Genomic DNA, 27,529 nt, shown 5'->3' with positions numbered 1-27,529 from the left:
AAATTGCCATACTGCCAAAATTGATATGCAATTTCAATGCAATCCCCATCAAAATCCCAAAGACATTCCTTACTGAAATAGAAATTTTAGGCAAAAATAGCCATGCTGGTAGTATTACAATACCAGACTTCAAACTCTACTATAGAGCCATAATAACAAAAACAGCTTGCTATTGGCACAAAAGTAGACCAGAAGATTAATGGAATAGAATAGAAGATCCAGAAATAAAACCATATACCCATAGTCAGCTTATATTAGACAAAGGAGCCAGAGAAACAGTGGAATAAATTCAGCCTCTTCAATTATTGCTGCTGGGAAAACTGGGCAGCCACATGCAGAAAACTAAAAAATTGATCCCAGCCCATCACCATGCATAAACATTCACTCAAAATGGATCAGAGACCTCAATAATAGACCTGAAACCCTGAAATTGCTACACAATAGAGTAGGAGAGACACTGGAACTCAAAGGCATAGGCAAGAACTTCCTGAACAGAGTCCAGGGTCACAACAGATTGGAGAGAGACTTGACAAATGGGACTACCTAAAAATAAAAAGTTTCTGCACAGACAAAGGCATAGCTACTAAAGTAGAAAGACAGCCAACCAACTGGGAAAAGATATTTACCAATAATACATCAGACAAATGCTTAATATCCAGTATCTAACTCAAATTAATACCCCCTCCCCCAAACTCAAAAACCAATCACTAAATGAGCAAGGGAACAAAAGAGAAACTTATCAAAAGCTAAAAATGGCAAAGAAACATATGAGAAAATGCTCATCATCCATGGTCATAAAGGAAATGCAAATAAAAACAACCTTAAGATACCATCCTACCCTAATCAGAAGGGCCAGTATTCTGAACTGAGACAATGACAAATGCTGGTGGGGATGCAGAGAAAGAGAAACCCTAATGCACTGCTGGTGGGAATGTAAACTTGTACAACCACTCTGGAAGGCAGTTTGGAGTTTTCTCAAAAAAACTAAAAATAGACCTTCCCTATTATCCTCCATACCACTCCTGAGCATCATAACCCAGGACACCTGCACAGTAATGTTCATTGCTGCACTATTCACAATAGCCAAGGGATGGAAACAGCCCAGATGCCCTACTACAGATGAATGGATGCTGAAAATGTGGTATATGTATACATAGCCACTAGACAAGATAAAATAATGACATTCTTTGGGAAGTGGATGAAACTAGAGCAAATCATGTTGAGCGAGATAAGACCAAAGGAACAAAAGGCATACAGTCTCCTTGATATGTGGATATTGGATCCAAACAGTACAATAGTGATGACTCAATATTCGGGTACTCAAGGCCATTGACACAGTCTTGGAGACATAAATATAACTACATAGATGGGATATATACTCTATAGACATAATGTTATGTAGATTGATATATATCTATGACATATAAACCCTCAGCTTAATTTTAATTATGTTCTAAAATTTATGTGCCAGTGATTGCATATAGATTCCCTTCCTGAATACTTACTTGTTAAACATGACATTTGAAGTATGATGTAAAAAATCAGTATTAATAAAATCTTTTAATTAAAAAATATTTAATGTCCAGCACTGAGCTTTAAGTACCATTATTAGGAGATGAAGAGCAAAGACAAAATTCATACCTCCCAGGAGCTTGGAAGTCAGATAAGGTAGGTAGTTAATTATATACAAATACCTTATAGGTTTATGTACCAGGGTTGTGGTGACTTGGAGAAGAGGGCTCAGACTAAGACTTATGCTTTGCAGATATTATTTTCCCAGATCTTTCCAGATCTTCCTCTTTTTAGCAATCTCCAGACAATATCATCTACTCCTATAGCTCTATAATGGTCTGGAGTATAGAAGAGAGAGCTGTATAGACCCAGTAGCTTACAGAGCTTAATACACCTCTTAGTCTTTGCATAAACACTGTATTAGTAACCTGTTCAGCCCTCAGGATATTCCACCTCACAGATAAGTTCCTCTTTAGGTTGTAGCCCTATAGTACAACATAGATGACCATTAATCTTACTCTTTGGAAGGGTTATCTGTGGAAGGTTCCTTTGCTCTAGAAACTGAGGTCCACTGGAGTAACAGGAACAAGTTGCCAGGAGAGTGGTCTCTTGAGCTTTTAGCTGTTTGGGTGGTAAGAAAGCTTTTACTTATTTGAGAGGCAGTTTGCCCTCAGTCATGAGATGATTGTGGGTATATCTTGTTTTTCCTGGAGCTCCTTTGCTGGTTGCAAAGTGACTATAGCAGAAATCAGATTAAAGAATACAGATATTAAGCTGGGAGACTTAATTTACAGGCCCAGCAAAAGCAGCTTTTAAGTTGCTGCTTTTATTTTTTTTCTTCCTGCTTCTCCTTTATTTTCTCCTCTGTGAGTTACTTTATTTTTTTGTTGTCTCCCTATGTGTTTGCCTATTCATTTGTACTTCCTTTCCTGCTCCAATACTCTTCTACTACAGTACAATCACATTAGCCAGACTTGACTATGGACTCACCCTATTCTCTCTAACCTCTCCTATTAGGCTTAGCTACCATCCTTTCCTTCTCTATATTAAATAACAACAACAAAAACCCTAGTTGGTATCTTTAGGTAACTACCCTAGTTAACCAAGATCTTCTTAAACCACAAAGAGATGTCTGTACTTCTATATGTATCTAAATTTGAAGCAATAGAGATGATTTGTCTTCATTACTAATCTTCATACCTCACACACAAGACTCTGGTTTATCACCTTTAATAAATGCAATAGCCAAGTGGGGGAGACTTCTGCACACAGTGTCTCAAGCACCAGAATATTTGATGAGACCCACTCCTCTAATGTACTAGCTGGAAAATATACCTGAGCTCCACCATTTACCCTGTCTTGAGTAGTCTATGAGATCAACAACTAAAACGATACACGAGAGTGACATTACCAACTGTTCGCTCCAGATACACAAATCTCACTGCAGAGCCTCCAAATTTATGAACAACCAAGGCAATGTGGCTCCCTTAAAAGTCAACAACTCTGGGCCCCACTGGCTGCTCTGAAAAGCCATTGTTCCTGGGTCCAGCTGCAACCTCCTCTGCTGCAGCCTTCTCAGCAACCGTGGACTCCTGCAGCTTTCTCAACCGACTCCTCAAACTCAAGCGCTCTGTTTCCCTCACTGCACCACATCACCAGCATGCCCCAGATCAGATGCAGCTGTGGACACCAGCTACGAGATTACCACCAAGGACCTGAAGGACAAGAAGTTGTGGAGGAGACAGAGAGTGGAAGAGGCACCCCTGCTAATGAGGAAAATGGGGAGCAAGAGGCTGATAATGAGGTAGTAGTAGCAGAAGAAGATGAGGAGAAAGAAGGCCCTGCTCTTTTTCTTAAAAGTACTTTAAAAAGGAAAATTTGTTTGTATTTTTACTTAGGGGGGTCAGCCATTTTTAATGGTCTCAGATGACCAAACCAGCCTTCAGAGCATTCTGTCCTACTTCTACTTGTGCTTATAACCTCAAAGGAGAAAAAAAACCTTGTAAAAAAAAAAAAAAGCAAAAACAATCTTATTCTGAGCATTTCAGTAACTTTTTTTGTGTATGTACTCAGCTGTACTATAAAGTAGTTGGTTTGTATGAGATGGTTAAAAAAGCCAAAGATAAAAAGTTTTCTTTTTCTTCTCCCATCCTTTTTGCCTATGAAGTTGCTGTTAATTTTTTTTTTTTTGGCCTGTTTGGTGTATGTGTGAAACAATGTGGTACAACAGTTAATTGGAATTTTATTTTGCTGAGTTCTTAAAAAAAAAAAAGAAAGAAAGAAAGAGGGGCTGGGAGTTTGTCCTAGTGGTAGAGTGCCTGCCTCGCATGCACAAAGACCCGGGTTTGATTCCTCGGTACCACATACATAGAAAAAAAAAGCTGAAAGTGATGCTGAGGCTCAAGTGGTAGAGCTGTAGCCTAGAGAAGCCAAGGACAGTACTCAGTCCTGAGCTCAAGCCTAGGACTGGCAAAAAAAAAAAAAAAGGAAACAGAAGTCAACAACTCCACAATAATGTGGACTTAAATGGCAATAAAGAAGAAAGCTCAACTGCAATAAAACAATATCAAGAATGCTGAATGAAATAAAAGAAGTAATGCTTAAACAGCTAAACCAATTCGGGGAGGAGTCAGACAAACAGAAAACACAAGAAAACAGTTGAGTGAAATAGAAAAAGCAATGCAGGGTGTAAAAGGGGGAATCAATAAAGATATAGACATCTTGAAAAAAAATCACAGTGGAGTCCTGGAAGTAAAGAGCTCAGTGGCCCAAATAAAAAGTTTATTTGAAAGCCTAGTGAATAGAATGCTTTCGTGTTTCTTTTAAGCTAGAGACCATGCTTTTCTAACCATTATGCCTAGAATATATAATAAAGACTCGATGGCCGTAACTGTTAATATGTTCTCATTTTAATTGGGCTTAGGGTGGTAAAAAGATAGCACTATAGTGGCTCAACATTTTAATAAATTAGTAATATTTTAAAATTTAAGGGTCTTTTTCAACCACTGAAAAGTATGCCTTAATAGTATAAAGCTAAACAATGATCCTTAGTAAATCAAGTATAGTATTAATTACTTACAGTACCAACTTAACTCTTGTCTTTAATTTCATATGATCTTGGCTGGGAATTTAGTCTAGTGGCAGAGTGCTTGCCTAGAATGCACAAGGACCCAGGTTCGATTCCTCAGTACCACATACATAGGGGGGAAAAAAAGCCAGAAGTGGTTCTGTGGCTCAAGTGGTAGGTAGGGCTCTAGCCTTGGGAAAGCCCAAGGACAGTGCTCAGGCCCTGAGCTCAAGCCAAGACTGACCAAAAAAAAAAAAAATTTCATATGATCTGTGCCTTACTATTGAAGGAGTCCAAAGCCAGATGTTAGATTATTGTTTATGAAAAGTACTAAGTGCAATTCAGATTTTATGTCCAAGTCAATTAGCTTGTAGGTTGTTGCATACAAAGCTGCTTGGAACAATATATGACAACTTTAGCTTGATCTCGTGATTAACTGGTAATAGCAACGACTACAGCTCATACAAGGACACATAAGTTCATTCACCTTTCTTTACTGCATGTTGTCTTTTACAGTTCTGTAATCCAGCTCATAAGATATTGCCTGTGACCATCTATATCTTTATATTTGATAATCTGGTGACAGATTTTTAGACTTAGCACTACTGACTAAGTTTGCTGACTTCAAATTCCTGACTAATTTGGTCCTGGTTTTTTGTTTTGTTTTGTTTTTCCAGTCCTGGGACTTGAACTCAGGGCCTGAGCACTGTCTTTGAGCTTTCTCAAGGATAGAGCTCTACCACTTGAACCAAAGCACCACTTCCAGCTTTTTCTATGTATGTGGTACCAAGGAATCAAACCTGGGTGCATACTAGGTGAGCACTAGGTTACACTCTGGGCCCTGGGCCTGTTTTTTTTTTTTAATGAACTTGTGGAATTAAAGGCAAGTTAGAGATTACTCTGTATTCTATAAGGTTTAGTTGTTGATGTAAGAGATTTGGTTAAAAAAAGAAGAAAGAAAATAGGAATGGGAACAGAAAAATAAATAGATTATTTATGATTGTAGGCTTCTATACTCCTGAAGGAGAATCCCATAACATAAAAAGGCTTTTTTATGTGTATGTGGTACCAAGGAATTGAACCCAGGACTTCATGCATGCGAGGTGAGCACTCTACCACTAGGCTTTGCTCCTGGCCCTCCGTATTCTTTTTTTTTTTTTTTTTTTTTGGCAAGTCCTGGGCTTGAGCTCAGGGCCAGCACTATCCTTGGACTTTCTCAAGGCTAGAGCTCTACCACTTGAGGCTCAGACCAGTTCTAGCTTTGTCTATGTATGGAGTATTATGAATAGTGAGTATTGGAGGTTTTTTATTTCATTTTTTTAATGTCTTTTTTATTTTTATTTTTTTTTATTTTTTTTGCCAGTCCTGGGACTTGAAGTTAAGGCCTGAGCACTATCCTTGGAAACTTTTTGCTCCAATCCAGAGCTCTGCCACTTGGCTACAGAGCCACTTACAGCTTTTTCTGAATATGTGGTTCCGAGGAATCAAACCCAGGGCTTCACGCATGCTAGGCGAGCACTCTACCACTAGGCTATGCTCCCGGCCCTTTATTTAGTTTTTTATTAAGTTCTTGATACAAAGATAATAGTTCTTGGTACTATGATAATTTTATAAAACATATAGTCTACTGTTTCATAGAGACAAACCAGGAAGATGAATATTGTAGTGAATGAGCTATGTCAGAAACAGCTCAGTGGTATTATACACAAACTGTGTGTGAGGCCAAATTTTGATCCCAAGTACCAGCTAAAAAGGAAAGATAAAGCATAATTTTGGGTGCTAATACAACCTTGGTTCTTACCTGTAATTACAGAGTTTGATGATGCCAGAGAAATTTTTTGTATTTTTTCTATATGTTGATCTACCCTGTCTTTAGCAGTAGTTCTGCCTTACTGTGAATTAGTAGGTTTCTCCTTTAAGGTCTGCCTTTTGTTTGAGATCATCACATATAGAGCCCCACTATGGAAGTACACCAGAAGCTCCAGGTTTCACCGTAAACAGAGTCATGATCTTCCATTGTGGGGTAGCTGTGGTCATCATTCCACACTACTGTTGCCCAGCCTGACAGGGAGAAATGCAAGATGAATTTGTCTTCAGCCTTGCATTTTCCTTTGAAGTTGAAACCAGGATTAACTGACCCTAGAAGCTATTTTAAGAAAGTGTCTTCATGTGCTCCTTTTATCTTAATGCTTGTCATTGAAGTGACAATTCTGTTCTTGTCATTCATATTAAAGATCTGGCCAGGCCACTTCTAATCTTGAAAACAGCACTCCCTACCCCTGAGGTCTCATTATGTTTGTCCTTCATCTGTCTGGATTAGGATGAACCAATCCCTCACTGCTTCTCCATCACTGCCCTCTACTTTTTTCTTTTTTGCTTGGATGATCTTGCTTAGATAGTACTCTTGAGTTTTGAGGTTGTTTTTGGTTTTTTTTTTTCCCAGTATAAGAAGACTCTAATACATAAATACATACTTGGATTTCATCCTACCTTTTCAAAGAACACAATGACAACAAACCCTCTGGTTGAGGTCACCACAGAAACCCTGCACCCCCATCCTCCACATAGCTTTTGGCTTATCTTCCCTAGCTTCAAGCATAGCTGAGAACAATAGTAACTTAATACCTGGGTTGTAGCCAGGTTCTGGTGGCCCACACCTACCTATTCAGGAGGCTCAAATATGAGGATTACAGTTCAAAGCCCGCCCAGGCAGGAAAGTCAATGAAACTCTTTCCTCCAATTAATCATCAAAAACCCAAAAGTGGGGGCTGAGAATGTGGCCTAGTTGGTAGAGTGTTTGCCTAACATGAAGGAAGCCCTGGGTTTGAAAAAACTGAAATTGGGCAGGCGCAGTAGCTCACTCCTGTAATCCTAGCTACTCAGGAGGCTGAGGTCTAAGGATCAAGGTTCAAAGCCAGCCCAGGCACAAAAGGACCTAAGACTCTTATCTCGAGTTAACCTCTAGAAGTGGGGTAGCCTTGAGCCCAGGCACAGTGGTAGGGTGGTAACCTTGATCTAAAGAGCTCAGGGACAGTGCCCAGGCCAAGTTCAAGCCCCATGACCCACAAAAAAAAAGCTGGAATTCGTGCTGTGGCTCAAGTGATAAGAGTACTAGCCTTGAGGAAGCTCAAGGGAAGTGCCCAAGCCCTGAGTTCAAGCCCCAGGACTGGCACCAAAAAAAAATCCAGAAGTAGAAATGTAACCCAAGTAATAGAGCATTGGCTTTGAGCAAAAAAAGCTAAGGATAGTGCCTTTTGCCCTGAGTTCAAGCCCTAGAACTGTCATGTACACATGTACATGCAAGTGCACATGTGCATATGCATGCGCGCACACACACACACACACATACACACATGCAGTCTGTGAAGGATTTCAGAAGTACTGCGACAGTGTCATCTTTAATATATAGAGCATTGTCATTTGACCCATAAGAAAAATGGGACATTTCCAGCTATGGAATAATCCCTAAGTCACACAGTTGGAAACCCCTGCCACTGCTGATCTAACTTAGAAATGCTGCCTGTTGGGTTGGAAGGATAGAGTCATCTGGTCTACCTCCTTACCACTTCTTGAGCCATAACCACTGCTGTGTCATTTGAGGATCCAGATGACCAGAACTTCAGAAAAGAATATGAGTGACTAACAATCAAGGTGGTACCCACTGTAGCCTTTACTAGTAGAAATGCCATCATGCCAAGTTTAAATTTATGGCATTAAACTAATGTTCTAAAACTACTCTAGTCTTTTATTTGTTCTCTTTCCAGGACACCTAATTACTTATCAGTAAAAATATTCAATTCTCATATTATTCAACGTTATTTTACTTGGAAAATCAACATTCTTTATACCGTCCACTCCCAGAAAGTAAAACAAAGGAGTTGGGAATTAGCAGGTAGGGCAAAGGCTTATTAGAAAGAGGATGAATGAGGATGGATATGGTTGAAGTAGTTTATTTGCAAAAATGAAAATAAATAAAGCAAACCTATTTAAATTGTTTTAAGAAAGGATATGGGGTGAGGGAAAATGATAGAGGAGATGAGTCTGTTAGGAAACATTATTTATGTGTATGGGAATTTCAAAATAAAAAGCCCCTATATAACTAATTTTTAAAAAAAAACTGTTAATTCACTTTATATTGCTGAGACAAATATGCATTCTTTTTCTTTGTTTAAAAAAGGCAGGGGCGGGGGGAGTTTGGCCTAGTGGTAGAGTGTTTGCCTAGCATGCACGAAGACCCGGGTTTGATTCCTCGGTACCACATACATAGCAAAAAGCCGGAAATGGTGCTGAGGCTCAAGTGGTAGAGTGCTAGCCTTGAGAAAGTCCAAGGACAGTGCTCAGGCCCTGAGCTCAAGCCCAGGACTGGAGAAAAAAAAAAAGGCGGGGGGCAGGAGTTTGGCCTAGTGGTAATGAGATCTGGGTTTGATTCCTCGGTACCACATATTCATAGAAAAGCCGGAAATGGTGCTGTGGCTCAAGTTGTAGAGCCACTTGAGATAGCCACTTTGAGAAAGCCCAAGGACAGCATTCAGGCCCTGAATTCAAGCCCCAGGACTGGTGAAAGAAAAAAGGGGGGGGGGGAAAGAAGAGCAGATCTTAAGCACAGTCTTTATTTTACCTCCCTGCAGCGCCCTATCATTTCCATATGCTGGGGCCACCGGGACTCTCGGCTGCTGATGGCATCAGGACCAGCCCTGTATGTGGTACGAGTAGAGCACAGAGTGTCCAGTTTGCAGCTGTTGTGCCAGCAGGCGATTGCTAGTAACCTGCGAGAAGACAAGGATGTCAGCAAGCTGAACTTACCCCCCCGCCTCTGCTCCTACCTCTCCACTGCTTTTATCCCCACCATCAAGGTAAAAAGCCCCTCCCCTTTCCTGTTTCTCTTCCCTTGTCTGTCTGCCACTGAGAGACTGGGGGATAGAGAGTAACAAAGAAAGTACAGGGGGGCTCCTCTGCTTCTCCCCCAGAGTGGTGGGGATAGCCACTTGACTAGAGTGCTTGGGGCTGGCCACTTAACCATAAGTACCTAACCGTAGGCAGAGTCCTACCACATTCTATAAGCTTGCAGCCCACTCTGAGCATTCCCATTAACATCTAAGTGAGATTTGCTTCACTTGGGGCCAGATTGATTCTTTGTCACCCAATGATCAAAAAAGAGTACACATTTATTTAGTGCTTCCTGTATATTAGCTTTTACACCAAGTACTTACTATAAACCCAGTTTGTTAAATCCTGACTTCTTGACAGCTGCTGACTTTATTCTCATTTGATGAAGCAGGAGACAAGTTTGTAGAAGTAACTTACTCTCTAGTAATTAGTTGAGAGGCTACTCAGGACTGGGCCCATTCTAATACTTGAGCCTGCTCTTGTCCCCTCCATAATAAGAAGCAGGCTGCTCATATCATAGCTACAAGCCACCTTGTTTTTTTAGCCAATCCTAAGGCTTGAACTCAGGGCCTGGGCACTGTTTCTGAGCATCCTTTGCTTCAAGTTAGCCCTCTACGTCTTTGGGGGAAGTTCATTGGAGAGCAGTCTCACACACTTTCCTGCCCAAGCTAGCATTGAACCGTGACTCTCAGATGTGTCTCCTGCGTAGCTAGCATTGTAGATGGGAGCGACCAGCATCTGACGTCAGCCGTCTCTTTTAAACTATGTAACTGCAGGAACTGCCTGCGAGTGGTGGCAGCATTTAGACCAGACCTGCCAGTTGCTGCTCAGGGTTACGTTCCCCTTAACCTCAGGCCCTCCTCATGCTAAGTCCTTTTCTGTCTCTATTTTATTAACTCTGATTTTTATATCCTATTTCAAATGTCATGTTTAACAAACAAGTGTTCAAGAAGTGAATCTCTATATTCTGTCTCTAAGTATCAGATTAAAATGCTTGTTGATTTCTCCTGGTATTTCAGAGTTTTAGTGAATCTTTGTTTTTGTTTTTTTCTAAGTTGCCCTACAATATTGATTCCATACCAGCAATTCTCAATCCTGGTATATTATGTTGTAGTAGAGAAAAATAGAATACCAGGCCATAATGTGGGATCTGGCTTAGATATTATTAAAAGCACACAGTTGTGAACAGGGTTTCACACTATATATTAAGCCTGCCAAGCTAATGGCCTCTGTTCTGTCAGAGTGACAGTAATTTTGTTACATTTTTTTTTTTTTTTTTGCCAGTCCTGGGCATGAGCTCAGGGCCTGAGCACTGTCCTTGGACTTTCTCAAGGCTAGAGCTCTACCACTTGAGCCTCAGCACCAACTCCGGCTTTTTTGTATGTATGTGGTACCAAGGAATCGAACCCGGGTCTTTGTGCATGCTAGGCAAGCACTTTAACCACTAGGCCAAACTCCCGGCCAGAGTGACAGTGATTTTGTATAGCCAGCCTGTTCCATGACCTCTGTTTCTCTGTATTTATCTCCGGAGTCCTAGCTCTGCCTTTTCTACCCATCTCCTATCTCTAGCCCCCAATTCCAGACCCCAACAACATGCGAGACTTTGTCAGCTACCCTTCAGCAGGCAACGAGCGTCTGCACTGCACTATGAAGCGCACTGAGGATGACCCAGAGGTGGGCGGTCCGTGCTACACGCTCTACCTAGAGTACCTGGGTGGGCTGGTGCCCATCCTTAAGGGGCGGCGCATCAGCAAGCTACGGCCGGAGTTTGTCATTATGGACCCACGGACAGACAGCAAATCAGGTAGACTCCTTGCTGGAGGGACTGACACATGGGGTATTGCTTAAACAATAAGGCACAATGCATCAGATAAGTAGGGCTGACAAAAATTTCCAAAGGAAAGTCCCATAGTGAAGATCTGATCTGATAGAACTGGTGATCTGAAGAGGAGGAGGAGGAGGAAGAGGAAGAAGAGGAGGAAGAGAAGGAGGAGATGGTGGTGGTGCTGGAGGTGGTATTCTGTAAAAATAAACCATCAGGCATCCTACCTATAATCTTTACTGTTCAGGCTAAGATCTGAAGATTGTGATTAAAACTATGGTACAAAAGCTGGAAGTGGAGCTGTGGCTCAAGTGATAGAGCGCTAGCCTTGAGCAAGTAAACTGACAGACAGTGCCCATGCCCTGAATTCAAGCCATAGGCATTAAATAAATAACAAATCAAAAGGATTGTGGGTATTCCTCAACTGGTAGAGTACTTGCCTGGTAAATGCAAGGTCTTGAGGTCAAATCTCAGTACTACCAAGAAAAGAATGATATTAAATGAAAATGACTATATCACTGAAAACTTGTAGCTACTATGGGCAAAGAATTTGGCTGTGTATTAGTGTGTGGAAGAGAGAACACAGTGTTCAAGAGATCAAATGGAATATTTAGCTGCGAATATTTTTAAAGAAGCAAAGTGTTGGGGCCGGGAGTTTGGCCTAGTGGTTAAAGTGCTTGCCTAGCATGCATGAAGACCCGGGTTCGATTCCTCGGTACCACATACATAGAAAAAAGCCAGAAGTGCTGAGGCTGAAGTGGTAGAGCTCTAGCCTTGAGAAAGTCCAAGGACAGTGCTCAGGCTCTGAGCTCAAGCCTAGGACTGGCAAAAAAAAAAAAAAAAGAAGAAGCAAAGTGTTGACAGAGTGTCTTGGTTCTTACTAACTACTTACTTATATACAGTGCTAATAGCTCATGCCTGTAATGCTAAATACTCAGGAAGCTGAGATCTGAGAATCATGGTTCAAAGCCATCCTAGGCAAGAAAGTCCATGAGACGCTTTCCTCCAATTAACTATCCAAAAAAAAGGTGGAAATGCAGCTGTGGCTCAAGTAGTAGTGTTAGCCTTGAGCAAGAAAGCTCAGGGACAATGTCCAGAGTTGAAGCCTCAGGACTGCCCCCCCCCAAAAAAAAAAAAAGAAAGAAAGTGAATGAATTGAAGGAGTTGTTAACCTGGAAGAATCTAATGTGTGAAGTTTGAAAATTCTCAGTATGTTAATATTGCAAGACAGAAGAAAGCACATTCTGAAGGGAACACTAAAGATGTGACTAGACTGTGTCATATGAGCTTTATGAAATTACCCAGCAGAAATGTCATTTGAAGTAGCAGGCCATGCTGTTTTGTCCCCAGAGAAGCCCTTGTTCATAGACAAACATCTCCATGTGCTCAGAAACTCTGAGATGTATTAACAAACCCATTCTTTAAAATGCAAAAAGTCATTTAAAGTAGTGGAATCACTCATTCTCTGAATTATTTTGTTGTGATTGAATGAATCAACTTTTTTATTAGGGGTTTGCAAGGATCTTGGTTCCTTGAGAGAATGTAGTCAGCAAATCAAAGGAAATCTAAAGATACTTACATTGAGGGTAGACTTGGAGCAGGACTGTGGGGATTGAGTAAGGGATGTGAGAGTCGGGAGATGATGGTAAAGAAGGCAAAAGGAAACAAGAGATTTCAGGAAAACCAGTATTGTCTACCTTGCAATGTGATTGGTCTGTACATTCTATTCTGTGTTGAGGCTTCTAATCTTCTTCCTAACTAGCCAGCTGGCAAGTTCATAGAAAATACTCACAAGTCTAATTGACTTAGCAAACTTATGTTGCTTCTTGGTGTTTTACAGATGAGATCTATGGGAACAGCTTGATTTCTACTGTGATTGATAGCTGCAACTGCTCAGACTCCAGTGACATTGAACTGAGTGATGACTGGGCTGCCAAGAAATCTCCCAAAATTTCCAGAGCTAGCAAATCCCCCAAACTCCCAAGGTAATCTTTGTCTTTGGGGCATTTCCCTTTCTGTGCCTCTGACCTGACTGTCTTTGTATGGAGTCCCATAGAAATTGACACTAGTGAGGATTCTGAACCATTTTGAGCCCCAAATGCTTCCAGTTCTAAAACCTTTTCTTGCTCAGACACATTTTGTTATAGCCAAAGGAAAGAGAAGAAGGTAAGATAAACGGGAGGGATGGAGGGGGCTGGGAGTTTGGCCTAGTGGTAGAGTACTTGCCTAGCATGCACAAAGACCTGGGTTCGATTTCTCAATACCATATACACAGAAAAAAGCCAGAAGTGGTGCTGTGACAAGTGGTAGAGCGCTAGCCTTGAGAAGGCCCAAGGACAGTGCTCAGGCCCTGAGCTCAAGCCCCAGGACTGGCCCAAAAAAAAGGGCGGGGGTGAAGGGAAGAGCACTTGACAATAACTTAGCAGGTACAATAGCAATATCACCCTTTCTTCTAGAAGACACCACCTGGACTAATTAGTTTCTTCCCCCTCCCCCCACCTTTGGGATATATGAAAGACACTTAGTAAAAAGTTTGCTTAGACCTCAGGACTTCATTACCTGTCACCTCAGCTGTACGACCTTGGATGAGATGAGAGTTTTCTTACCTGTGGATGTTAAGGGGTAGATCTTCACCAAGGTCCCTGCTAGCTTTATAATTCTGTGGTGTCATGCAAATTTAAGGTATAATTTACATATAGATATATATGCATAAATGTTCAATTCTTAAACAGCTAATTTAAGCAATTGACACAACTGTGTCCCACTCTTGTCCTTCTTGCATACCATATAATGTCTTGCCTGTTCTTAAGCTTCATATGACGGTATCAAATGATATGTACCTTTTTTAATCTAGCTTTTTGCTCAATATAATTTCGGATTCATTTATAGTAGTTTATCTTTATTGCTTTGTGTACAATGATTTCATTGTAATAAACATTACTGTGTGTTTATCCTATTTGCCAATCGATAGGTATTTAGTAGTTTCAGTTTGGGCTATTTTGAATAAGTTCCTTACGAACATTTCTTGCTTGCTTGCTTGCTTTCTTTCCTTTTTTTGTGGGTTATGGGCTTGAACTCTGGGCCTGGGTGCTATCCCTGAATTCTTCAGCTCAAGACTACCACCCTACCCCTTGAGCCACAGCCCTACTCCCATTTTCTAGTAATTAATTCAAGATAAGAGTCTCATGGTCTTTAGTGCCTGGGCTGACTTTGAACCATGCATGATCCTCAGATCTCAGCCTCTTGAGTAGGTAGGATTACAGGCGTGAGCCACCACACACAGCTCTTACAAACACTGTGCTGTCCTTGGGCTTTCTCAAGGCTAGCACTCTACCACTTGAGCCACAGCCCCACATTTAGCTTTTTCTATATACATGGTACCAAGGAAATGAACCTGAGTCTTTTGCATACTAGGCAAGCACTCTACCACTAGGCCAAACCCCTGGCCCACGAACATTTCTTATTGATATCAACTAGTTGTATAAGGGGCTTTCATTTTAACTAGTATATTTATATATACAGTGCTTCTGTATATACAATCTTTATATATGCAATCACCTCTCGACTGTTGCTCCCTTCTACCCCCTTCATAAGCCGGTCTTAACAAGTTACCTTGTTCCATTTTTATACAGGTCTATAACATTTCGTCTATATATGCCCTCTGTAACACTCCCCTATCTATCTTCCCCATCTATCTTACTAATGCTTACACCCCAGACAAAAACAGTTTTCAACTTCCTAGTAGTTTTTGTTAAAGTGTGTGTTAGTTGTTTAAAGGAATTTCATTATGTTGTCTCACATTCATAGACCATATTGGTAAAAAGTATGTTGGCATTTCCAAACTTACAATAAGTCACTAGAAAGTGAGAGTTAATTCCATGAGGTTTCTTAAAATGAGATACTTGATCTAAACTCAGTATACTTTACAATATTACATATATTTTTTAGAATGTAGTTGTCATTCATTTCTCATGTTCTTAAAGCAAAAGTGAGAGCAATAGCTTTATGAAATTAGGGGGCTGGCCACCAAGAATCAACATTACCACTGACCATCTAGAGGGAAAGAAGTTTCTGGCGTACTGCATCCCTCTGTGCATACATGACCCCTCCTGGCTTTGACTCTGCAGGATCAGCATTGAGGCCCGCAAGTCTCCCAAGCTGCCCCGGGCTGCTCAGGAAATCTCCCGGTCTCCTCGGTTGCCCATGCGCAAGCCCTCCATTGGTTCACCCAGCCTGACCCGCAGAGAGTTTCCTTTTGAAGACATCACTCAGGTAGTACCACACATCTGACAGAGCAACCTCAATGTGAGTGAACCATCAGCTGCCTGGAAATACCATCTTTCTCCCTTTCTTGCCTAACTGCTTATTCCCAGGCCTTATGCAGGGTGCCTAGCTCTGATCCTTGTGCCTCTCTGCCCCAGAACCTAGTGTCTGTGGAGAGAAAGTTCATCAATCCGGGCATGACACACACACCCCAGAGTTTGGTGTGCCTGCCTCCCCACTCAGTGCCAGCCCAAGTCCCTAGATATGGCCTCTTCCTTGCCCTATCTATGTCTTTGTTATGCTTAGCTCTTCTCGTCCTCCTTTCTGTGCAGACTGGATTTAAACTACTGGGCTCAAGTGATCTGCTTGTCTCAGTGCCGCGTATCCAGGATTTTAGGCATGTCCCATCATAACCTTTGCTGGCCTTTTTAAACTACCTAACTACAGACTCCTCTTGAGACCAAGCATAGTGATATGTGCCTTACCATTGTAGCTATAGAAAAAAAGCATAAATTTGGGTGGTTCATGATCCAAGCTGGCCTGGGCAAGCAGCAAGACATACCTTAAAAATAACCAGAGCAGAAAAGAAATGGAGCATAACTCCAGTGGTAGGGTTCAAACCCCAGTATCACCAAAAGCACAGAATAATGAAAGGTATTAATATTTCTGACAGGGTACCGTGGGCTTTTTAAATAATGAATGTTAATGATTTACAAAGTAACCAACAAAAAATGTGGAAATAGGCTGAGATTCTTCCTTTTTCTCCCCTTTTCTTCCACAGCACAGCTATCTTGCTCAGGTCACATCTAATATCTGGGGAACCAAATTTAAGATTGTGGGCTTGGCTGCTTTCCTGCCAACCAACCTTGGTGCAGGTAAAAACACATCCTGTTTTCTTACTATCTGACTTGGAAATGTATCTAAAAAATACAGTTGCAACCCTTGGCACCCTAATGAAGAAAAAGACAGCACAAGATTCGTATGTGTATAATAAGCCACTGTGATTTCAGAAAAATTAAAGAGTCATCACTCAAATTGTTTTTTGCCACTGGCATTTTAATTTTTTTTATAAGCTCTGGCATTTAAAATAACGGCAATACAAAGATGAAAGAAATATCCAAAATCTCTGTTAAAGCTCTCAAATTTTTCTAAGTATTTAGGTCTTTCTGGGCAGATTTGGCTAATATCCTGTAGGTTCTTAAATCACAAGAAACTTGTGAAGAAACAGAAGAGTGCAAAAAAAAAAAAAGTCACTGCCTGTGTGGTGGCTCACACCAGTAATCCTAGCTATTCAAGAGACTGAGATCTGAGGATCATGGTTCAAAGCCAGCCCAGGCACAAAAGGACCTGAGACTCTTATCCCTAATTAACCTCTAAAAAATGGGAAGTGGGGCTTGGCTCCAGGGTAAGGTAGTAGCCTTGAGCTAAAGAACTCAGGGATAACCCCCAAGCCAAGATCAAGCCCCCTGACCACTTAAAAAAAAAAAAAATCATTAAAGCCTATAAGATGTTGGCTAAAGGGGCCGGGAGTTTGGCCTAGTGGTTAAAGTGCTTGCCTAGCACGCATGAAGACCCGGGTTCGATTCCTTGGTAACACATACATAGAAAAAAGCCGGAAGTGGTGCTGAGGCTCAAGTGGTAGAGCTCTAGCCTTGAGAAAGTCCAAGGACATTGCTCAGGCCCTGAGCTCATGCCCAGGACTGGCAAAAAAAAAAAAAAAAAATGTTGGCTAAAGTAACTTCCTTCTGCTAAGTGGATTCCCATAGGGGTAACAGAGCTATGTGGCTCACCTTTCCCCTTCTTCCCCCCCCCCCCCCCCCCCCCGTTACCCACCTTCCTTGGTTGTCTTCTCATTTCCCATTGTACACATGTCTCTAGGAGACCAGTGAAGCCAGGTAAGGGCTATGTTCCTTTTTATAGATATATTCGCAGCCTACTTAAATCTGCTTCTCATAAATTCTGAAGTCTGTCTATGAGAGTTATTTTCAATCCAGAACTTACCAACTATTTTTGCAAATCAAATATAAAATTCTGATGGGTTGGATATTGGTGGTTCATACCTGTAATCCTAGCTACTCAGGAGGCTGAGATCTGAGGTGATTCAAAGTCAGTCTGGGTAAGAAAAGTCATAAGACTCTTACATCCAGCTACCAAAAATCCAGAAATGAAGCTATGACTCAAGTGTTAGAGTGCTAGTCTTAAACATGAAAACTTAGAGATAGCACCTAGGCGATGAGTTCAAGCTTCAGGATACACCCCGCCCCCCCCCCCCCAAAAAAATGAGTTGGAGTTGTTCCTCAGTAATGGTGGGATACATACTTAACATCTGTGAGACCTGAGCTCAGTTTGATCCCCAACACCATAACAGGAAAAGGACCTAGCTTTGTGTACATCTTCAGAGTAAGCTACTGAGTACCAGTAGCTTATATTTATAATTCTAATTATATAGAAGGCCAAGGAAGGAGACAAGAAAGACCATGATTCAAAGTCAGGCTAAGCAGAAAAGTTCTACAGACTCTTCAGTTAATCAGCAAAAAGCTACTAGACAAGAGGTATGGCTCAAATGGTAAAGTACCACCTGTGAACAAGAAAGCCAAGCAAGATCATGAGGACCTGAGTTCAATCTCTGGTACTGAATGGGGGCGGAGGCTAAGGGGCTAGAAATGAGCCCTGCAGGATTTACACTTACAATCCCAGCACTTGTGAGGCGGACACAGCAGGACACAGTAGGATCAAGAGTTCAAGGCCAGCTTGGGCTCTGTAATAACATTCAGTCCAACTGGAAGGAAGAAGGAAGAGAGGAGGAAGATAAGAAGAGAGAAAGTAGTGAAATGAAAAGCATTTACCTAGCCAGGCACGGGTGACTCGTGCTTGTTATCTTAACTACTCTGGAGGCTGAGATCTAAGGATAGCAGTTCATAGCCAGCCTTGACACTGAAGCCTGTGAATTTATTTATTTATTTACTTACTTACTTACTTTTGTGGGCTTGAACTCAGCCTGGGCACTGTCCCTGAGCTCTTCAGCTCCAGGCTACTGCCCTACCCTTGAGCCAAGCCCCACTACCCACTTCCCGTTTTCTAGAGGTTAATTGGAGATAAGAACCTTAAGTCCTTTTGTGCCCTGGCTGGCTTTGAACCTTGGTCCTCAGATCTCAGCTTCCTGAGTAGCTAGGATTATAGATGTGAGCCACTGCGCCTGGCTAGTCTGTGAAATCCTTATCTCCAGTTAACCATCAGAAAACCAGAAGTATTGCTGTGGCTTGACCTAAAGAGCTCAGGGACAGAGACCAGGCCCAGTGTTCAAGCCCCATGACCGACCAAAAACAAAAAAGAAGCACACACTGCTTTCAATGGAGTTAACATCATAGAGTATTTCTCATAGTAGCTGTACAAACACATTCTTCTCAGTGGCCCATGGGACTTTGTTTAAAACAGATCATATCCTGGGTCATACAGCAAATACAAGTAAATTTAAAAAGAGTTGGCAGGGCATTTCATGTTTAACATAACTGCTAAAGAGTCATAATTTTTACATTTGTTTTGTCTCTTCTAATATATCTTAGTCACACTTCCAACATTAGCAAACAAAATGTTATTTGTTAAAAAAACACAATGGAAGTTCCTAGATGCCCCTATCCTGATTTCTAAAATTAGAAGTCAGTAAGAAAATACTTGAGACCTTGATAGCCACAGTGTTCTGTGCCAACATGACCCATGTTACCTATTTTCTTTGTGTTGTTTTCAAGCAGTGCCTTGATTGTCAAAGATTCCCCTGAGCTTGACACTCTCATTGTCACTACTGTTTTAACTAGATTATCCTCTGATTGCAACTGAATTAAAAAAAATTTTTTTTCTTCCAGGTGCCAGTAGTATATGTCTGTAATCCTAGCCACTTATGGGGCTGAGGCTCGGAACATTGGGTTCAAAGCCAGACAGAAAATTCTGTCAGACTCCAACTCCAATTAACTAGCAAAATACTAGACTCCAAATGTACCTTAAAATGTAGAGTACCAGTTAAAAGCAAGAAAACTGGGTGAGAGAGCGAGTTTAAGTCCCAATATCAAAACAAAGGAAGGAAGAAAGGAAAGAGAGGGGGCGGGGAAGAAGAGAAAGAAAAGCCTGTTGGCATGGCCTGGCATGTACTAGGAGAGATGAACAGTTCCTACCAGGCTTGGGCCCATCCATGCAGGTCTGTCTTCTGATTGCAGAGATCCACAGCATTCCGTTTCTTTTCTTGCAGCCCTGTTGGCACTTTGGCTCTTCTCGAGTGTGTCTCTGTTAACTGTGCCCTTCTTCCTCCCTGCCAGTAATCTATAAAACCAGCCTGCTGCATCTTCAGCCGCGGCAGATGACCATTTACCTCCCAGAAGTTCGGAAGATTTCCATGGACTATATTAATTTACCTGTCTTCAACCCAAATGTTTTCAGTGAAGATGAAGATGATTTACCAGGTATGTTCACATGACATAGGCTTGTTTTTTCCTCATACAATTGAGCGGGGGGGGGGGGGGGGGGGGGCGGGTAGTGTGTGGTAAATCATTGACAAATACAACCTACTGCCTTGGTTTGGAAAAGGCACACGTACCCTTAGTAATCTGATCGACACTGTGTTAAGTCCCAGGAGAAAGGTCGGTCACACATTTGAAGGTGGGAAGCTATCAGAGTATGAGTGGTTAATGAGGTTATGACAACTCACAGAGCATTTCTCCCATTTATCCTTAGAGCAACTTTCTGGTTCATATGCCAGATAAAGATGAATTAGAAGTACTAAAACCCTGTCTTTGTAGAGGCTATCCTTTCCATCCTTGCTTCAAGAACATTCTCTTCTTTGACCTGTGGTACCCACAGAGCTGAGCTGCTTAAATCTGCCCCATGTCTAGAACACAGAGCCTTTGCATTTAAATACCTCTCATTTATCATACAGTACCTGTCTCCAATGAAGACCTGGCCTGATTTAAACTGGTACATGGTTTTTTAACTGTACTTTACAAATTGTCTAATATCTGTAGCATTTTAAATTCATTTCCTAGTAGGGAATCCAAGAGGATTCTATTTTGATTAGTAAATCAGAATGATTTCTAATAGTTATGTGCTATTATTCTCAATTACTTGAGGGCACTTAAAAAAATTGCTTTTCTAAGTAAAAGTCCTCTTGTAGTTTCGTGCGTGCGCGCTCCCCCCCCCTCTCTTTTTGCCAGTCCTGTCTTAAATTTAGGATCTGAGCACACTATCCTTGGGCTTTCTCAAGGCTAGAGCTCTACCACTTGAGTCACAGAACCACTTTCAGCTTTTTTCTATGTACATGGTACTGAGGAATCGAACCCAGTTCTTCATGCATGCTAAGCAAAGCACTCTACCAAACTCCTGGCCAAACTCCCGGCCCCTCCTCTTGTAATTTCATAGGTGCAGAAATTGCTCTACTTTCAACATCAGTGTTCACAGTTTGATGATTAAAGCTGTATGAACTTGATCTCTTGCTATTTCAGAACCTTAAGGTAGAAGTGTCTTCATTCCCCCCTGTTCTGCCCAAATGTGATGAATACAGATGTCTTGAGCATTCATTTGTTGCTGTGGTGTCATCAGTGGCTGTGGTTCCCAGTTTAGAGTCTCACATTTGATAATGGTGACTCCACAGTGGCTCCTCCTGTTATCAGTATTCCCTGCAGACTGGAGAATATCTGCAAGTGAGATCTGCATAGAAGTAGTGGATAAGACTCAGATCCTTACGGCTAGATAATAGCCCGGGGGTAGGCTTAATTCTGATATTCCAGCCAATCAGATTCTGCAACAGGATTCTAGATCTTGTGCCAGACCAGCCAGCCTGAACAACAGACCTGTTAGATCTTATTTTCTGTCCAAATAGCCATTGCCACTTAACACTCAACACCAGGTTTCAGGCCTTTGAGTACAAGGAAAGCTGGAATGGCTGGAAGGGCTGTGGAACAAAACTGTTGGAGTGCTTGGTAAGCAGACAAGGGTTCTAAGTGCCCTCCCGCAAGTTACCATTCATACACACAGACCAGGAAATTCCCATGGGAATATTTACAGGGTTATCTTCAGTGATGCTCTATCTGTTTTTGTTTTTGCCAGTCCTAGGGCTTGAACTCAGGGCTTGGGGTCTGTCCCTGAGCCCCTCTGTGCTCAAGGCTAGTGCTCTAACACCTGAGCCACAGCACCACTTCCCACTTTTTCTGAGTAGTTTATTCAAGATAAGAGTCTCATGGACTTTCCTGCCTGATCTAGCTTTAAATGTGATCCACAGATGTCCTGAGTAGGTAGGATTATAGGTATGAGCCACTGGTGCCCAGAAAACTCTATCTTATGTACTGTTTGAAATGCTAAAAAGTAGACAAGTCGAGCACAGTGGCTCATGCCAGCCTGGGTACTAAAGACCATGAGACTTTTTTTTTTGGGGGGGGGGGTCCTTTTGTGTCTGGGCAGTCTTTGAACCTTGATCCTCAGATCTCAGCCTCCTAAGTAGCTAGGATTACAGGCGTGCGCCACCATGCCTAGCTGGACCTGGGATTCTTATCTCCAATTAACCTCTAGAAAAGAAAATAGGGCTGAAGGGTAGGGTGGTAGCCTTGAGCTGAAGAGCTCAAGGACAATGCCCTGGCCCAGCAGTAGGGTGGTAGCCTTGATCTGAAGAGCTCAGGGACAGTGCCCAGGCCGAGTTCAAGCCCCATGACCCACAGAAGAAGAAAAAAAAGTCTCAGGTCCTTCAGTGCCAGGGCTGGCTTTGAACCTTTGATCCTCAGATCTCAGCTTCCCGAGTAGCTAGGATTACAGGAATGAGCCACCTCACCCAGTTCCTTTCTTTTTTTTAAACAGTGATTCCAAACAGTTTAATGTAATTGCAAGAGAAAGGGTGATTACATTTCTACAGTTATACAGTGTGCATATGTGAGTTTTCACCTCAGAGACTGAAAAAATGATCAAAAAGAATCTAAGAGTAACAAGCTATACCAGTTCACAACAGACCCCTTCTCACCCTATAGTTAGTAATATTACAATTAAAACAACTATATTCTTCTATATTTTTCTGTTAAAATCATCTCAGAAATTTACAATGCTATTATTAGTTTCCAAGACTAAAATAAATTTGCTTCATTTTTATACAACATAAATGATTATTTATTTAGAAGCACACAACATCCAAATGAAAACCACATGCATTATAGTAGCAAAGACTTGATCAGTTAAGAACTCATTTTCTTGGAAAAAACATTCTAAAGCCAAGTAAAACATCCATTCTTATAGCATACCTATAGTATGAGACTAAGGAATAGGTTAAATATAAGTCTACAACACATCAGTTTGTCTTTTTATTTTTTTAAAAAGCAGACAATTATTTTTTTTTTTAAAGATTGACAATTCACAGGAAGAAGGGGTACACGTGAAAATACTGTTGCACACAGATTAACATAGATTAACACTTTTTATTACAGGAACCATACAGTAAAGGAACACAACAGAGCAGGGCTTTTGTAGGGTTACTGAGATTGAGCTGAGATGACTGCGAAGAGAAAGATCTAGGCGAGATGACTTTGGGGAGGTAGCCACATTTCTTAGATGGGTGGGGTCGGGTGACACTAATGAGTATCGCCTAAAGACCATGAGACTCTTACCTACAATGAACCACTAGAAAACTGAAAGTGGTGCTGTGGCTCCAGGAGAGATCAGGGGCAGCACCCAGGCCCAGAGTTCAAGCCTCATGACCAACAACAGCAACAAAAAACTCTCATGGGGTGGGAGTGTGGCCCAGTGGTAGTGTGCTTGCTTAACATGCATCAAGCCCTAGGTTTGATTCTACAGTGCCAAGTACATAGAGAAAGCCAGAAGTAGTACTGGGGCTCAAGTGGTAGAACACTAACCTTGAGAAAGCTCAAGGACAATGCACAGGCCCTGAGTTCAAGCCCCAGTGCTGGCAAAAAGAAGCTGTGACCTTTTCAGCAGGCACATACCCTTACAGATACTCCTCCGCAAGTATATTCTTTCAGAAATATTGGAGACTCTTTGTAAATGATCCAGCTACCTTGTAACAAACACCTCAGTTTCCAGTCATTATATTTTGCATGCAAAAGATAATGTGAATGGAAATACATTGCCTATTCCAACCCACTTTCATGACACTGCTTTGCAAGGAATTCCTTTTTCTCATTTTCTTCCAGTGACAGGAGCATCTGGTGTCCCTGAGAGCAACCCACCTTGCACAGTGAACATCCCTATTGCTCCAATCCACAGCTCTGCTCAAGCTATGTCCCCCACTCAAAGCATAGGGCTGGTACAGTCTCTGCTTGCCAATCAGAATGTGCAGCTGGATGTCCTGACCAATCAGACAACAGCTGTGGGGGCCGTAGAACATGGAGGAGACAATGCCACCCAGTATCCAGTTTCCAACCGGTATTCCAACCCAGGACAGGTAATTTTTGGAGGTGCAGAAATGGGCCGCATCATTCAGAACTCTCCTCAGTTGTCCTTGCCACCGCCACCGCCGCCGCCGCCCCCACCGCCACCACCGCCACCGCCCCCACCGCCACCACAGATGTCTGTACTGGACCATGGAGACCGAGACCATGAACACCTGCAGAAGTCAACCAAGGTCTTGCGGCCAGTGCCCCAGCTGGCAGCTGAGGGGGATGCAGTAGGTTTCAGTGCCCCTCAGGAAGTCCAGGTGACAAAGATCAACCCCCCACCCCCCTACCCAGGAACCATTCCGGCTGCCCCCACCACAGCAGCACCCCCGCCTCCTCTGCCGCCGCCACAGCCCCCTGTGGATGTGTGTTTAAAGAAGGGTGACTTCTCCCTCTACCCCACAGCAGCACACTACCAGCCTCCCCTGGGCTATGAGCGGATCACCACCTTTGACAGCAGTGGAAATGTGGAGGAGGTGTGCCGGCCTCGCACTAGGATGCTCTGTTCCCAGAACACCTACACCCTTCCTGGCCCGGGGAGCTCAGCAACCTTGAGGCTCACAGCCACTGAAAAGAAGATCCCACAGCCCTGTACCAGTGCCACCCTGAACCGCCTGACTGTCCCTCGCTACTCCATCCCTACAGGGGACCCACCACCATATCCCGAAATTGCTAGTCAGCTAGCCCAGGGGCGGAGCCCTGCCCAGAGGCTGGACAGCAGCCTTATTCACGCCACCCTGCGGAGGAACAATCGGGAGGTGGCTCTGAAAATGGCTCAGCTGGCTGACAGTTCCCGGGCCTCACTGCAGCCTCTGGCCAAACCCAAGGGTGGCCCTGGTGGGGCAGTGGCACAGCTTCCAGCACGGCCCCCACCAGCCCTGTACACCTGCAGCCAGTGCAGTGGTGCAGGGCCCAGTGCACAGTCAGGTACTGTTCTGGCTCATGCTATAAGCACCTCCCCACTGACCTCCCAGTCCTCTTACAACCTTCTGAGCCCGCCTGACAGCACCCGTGACCGCACCGACTATGTCAACTCTGCCTTCACAGAGGATGAAGCCCTGTCCCCCCACTGTCAGCTAGAGAAGCCCCTGAGACATCCTCCACTGCCTGAAGCTACAGTCACCATGAAGAGGCCGCCTCCTTATCAGTGGGACCCTGTGTTGGGTGAGGACGTTTGGGTTCCTCAGGAAAGGACAGCACAACCTGCAGTGCCCAACCCTTTAAAACTGCCCCCTCTGATGCTAGGGCAGGGCCAGCACCTGGACGTGGCTCGAGTGCCATTTGTGTCCCCGAAGTCCCCTGCCAGCCCCACTGCCACTTTTCAGACAAGCTATGGGATGGGAGTGCCATATCCAGGAAGCTATAACAACTCCCCTTTGCCTGGAGTGCAGGCTCCCTGCTCCCCCAAAGATGCCCTGTCACCAACACAGTTTGCACACCAGGAGTCAACTGTCGTCCTTCAGCCAGCATATCCACCTAGCCTGTCCTATTGCACCCTGCCCCCTACATACCCAGGAAGCAGCACGTGCTCCAGTTTACAGCTGCCACCTATCGCCTTGCACCCATGGAATTCCTACAGCACCTGTCCCCCTGTACAGAACCCCCAGGGTCCTCTTCCCTCTAACCCCCATCTAGTGGTGGAGAAGCCACTTGTGTCACCGCCACCCGCTGACCTCCAAAGCCACATGGGCACAGAGGTGATGGTAGAGACTGCTGACAACTTTCAAGAAGTCCTCTCCCTGACAGAAAGCCCTATACCCCAGAGGACAGAAAAATTTGGGAAGAAGAACCGGAAACGCCTGGACAGCCGAGCAGAGGAAGGAAGTGTTCAGGCCATCACCGAGGGCAAAGTGAAAAAGGAGGCTAGAACTTTGAGTGACTTTAATTCTCTCATCTCCAGCCCCCGCTTGGGGAGAGAGAAGAAGAAAGTCAAGAGTCAGAAAGACCAACTGAAGTCAAAGAAGTTGAACAAGACAAATGAATTCCAGGACAGCTCCGAGAGTGAGCCCGAGCTGTTCATCAGCGGGGATGAGCTGATGAACCAAAGCCAGGGCAGCAAGAAGGGGTGGAAGAGCAAGAGGAGTCTTCGGACAGCCAGTGAGCTAGAGGAGTTCAAGTGCCGCAAAGCCAGCGAGAAGGACGATGGACGGCTGGGCAGCCAGGGCTTTGTGTATGTGATGGCCAATAAGCAGCCTCTGTGGAACGAGGCCACACAAGTATACCAGCTGGACTTTGGTGGACGGGTGACCCAGGAGTCGGCCAAGAACTTCCAGATTGAATTGGAGGGACGACAGGTAAGGAAGCTGTGACAGTGAAGCTGCTGAACAGAGGTCTGGGCTTGGGCCTCCAGGAACACTTTTTCGAAAGGGGAGAAATAGTTTATGTCTCTTACATGGAACCAGTAGGCTTAGAATTCTCAGGGTACCCACCACTGTCTTGTATTTTTTTTAACCAAGTAATGCATCTATTGACAGCCAAATGATTCCATGAAAGATGTATGGACTAGCTCCAGCCCTCCCTACCCTCAAACCCCATCCATCACACCTACTCTCATAGAGGTGAAAGATTCTCTGGGATTTGCTTGCCATCATCTTGTAAAGAATGTACGAATGGGTTTCTGTTTCTGTTTATTGGTGTTTCTATTTGCCATTGTATATTCCTTCTGAGGAACTCAGATGGCTTTGCTGTCTAATTCCATCAGAAACAGTGCTGCTGTGGTTACCTCATTCCCACCTTCTTTTCCTTTCATGTCTTTGTTTCTCACCATCATGTTTCTCATAAGGACTAGACGTAGGTCAGCTTGATGGCAGTGCTTACAGTCTAAACTCCCAGCACCTGTTCCATTGTGTATTGTCTTGTGTTTCTTTCTTCCTTCCTGCTCTCCTCCCCCTCTGCCAGTTAAAGTAATACTCATTAGTGACCTTGTTGTATTGATGGATAAGATTCACACCTGAGCCTTGTAGGACACTGTAGTGTTAGTTTTTCCTAGACTTACTGCTTATTTTTCTGTGAACTTACTGCTCAGTCATCTATAGCACTCTGGCTCTAAAGTTAAGTCTCTTCTTGGTGCAACTCAGCACTGTGGGTGACTGATTGAGTACCTGCTGACTGACCCATGGGTCCATCTAGCCCATCACTCTCTGTAAATAGTTTTATTGAGATGCAACTTTGATATGTCGGGTACAGCTTTCATCTGACATGAACAGAGCTGAGTGGTTGTTACAGAGTGTATAACCCACAAGACCTACAATTTGTATTGTCAGACCCTTACTGAAAGCTTACCAACCCCTTCTCTAAGTGGGAAGTCAGAGCATTGGAGAAAAACAGAAATCACTGCCATCACAATGCTACCTAAGGTGAGAGAAAGACCACAAACACATCAACGTATATCCTACCAGATACTGCAGTACTCTCATGTTTTGTGGCCACAGGAAGTGGAGGAGCTAGTGCATGATGGAAAGGAGGCACAGTGTTCCAGAACAGTGGCCAGGAAGCCCTCTCAGCCAGAGACATTGGACAACTAAAGTAGATCTCTGCAGTCTCTGTTAGCCTCTAAATTCTTGT

At 43.1% G+C, this 27,529-nt stretch overlaps 1 protein-coding gene across 1 annotated transcript in view; it reads left to right on the top strand.

Annotated features, from left to right (window-relative positions):
* Tulp4 (TUB like protein 4) overlaps window positions 1-27,529 on the top strand; it is a 122,728-nt gene that overhangs the window by 92,957 nt on the left and 2,242 nt on the right. The window contains exons 8-14 of the mRNA XM_090337896.1: window positions 9,208-9,432; window positions 11,036-11,270; window positions 13,129-13,273; window positions 15,416-15,560; window positions 16,333-16,426; window positions 19,859-20,002; window positions 23,723-26,259. Of these exons, the coding sequence (XP_090194022.1) occupies window positions 9,208-9,432; window positions 11,036-11,270; window positions 13,129-13,273; window positions 15,416-15,560; window positions 16,333-16,426; window positions 19,859-20,002; window positions 23,723-26,259 (3,525 nt within the window). The remainder of the gene's footprint in view (window positions 1-9,207; window positions 9,433-11,035; window positions 11,271-13,128; window positions 13,274-15,415; window positions 15,561-16,332; window positions 16,427-19,858; window positions 20,003-23,722; window positions 26,260-27,529) is intronic.

Source organism: Megascapheus bottae, chromosome 8, assembly GCF_031878675.1.
Source record: "Megascapheus bottae isolate mThoBot1 chromosome 8, mThoBot2.hap1, whole genome shotgun sequence".
NCBI lineage: Eukaryota > Metazoa > Chordata > Mammalia > Rodentia > Geomyidae > Megascapheus > Megascapheus bottae.
This window is presented reverse-complemented; position numbering and strand designations above follow the sequence as displayed.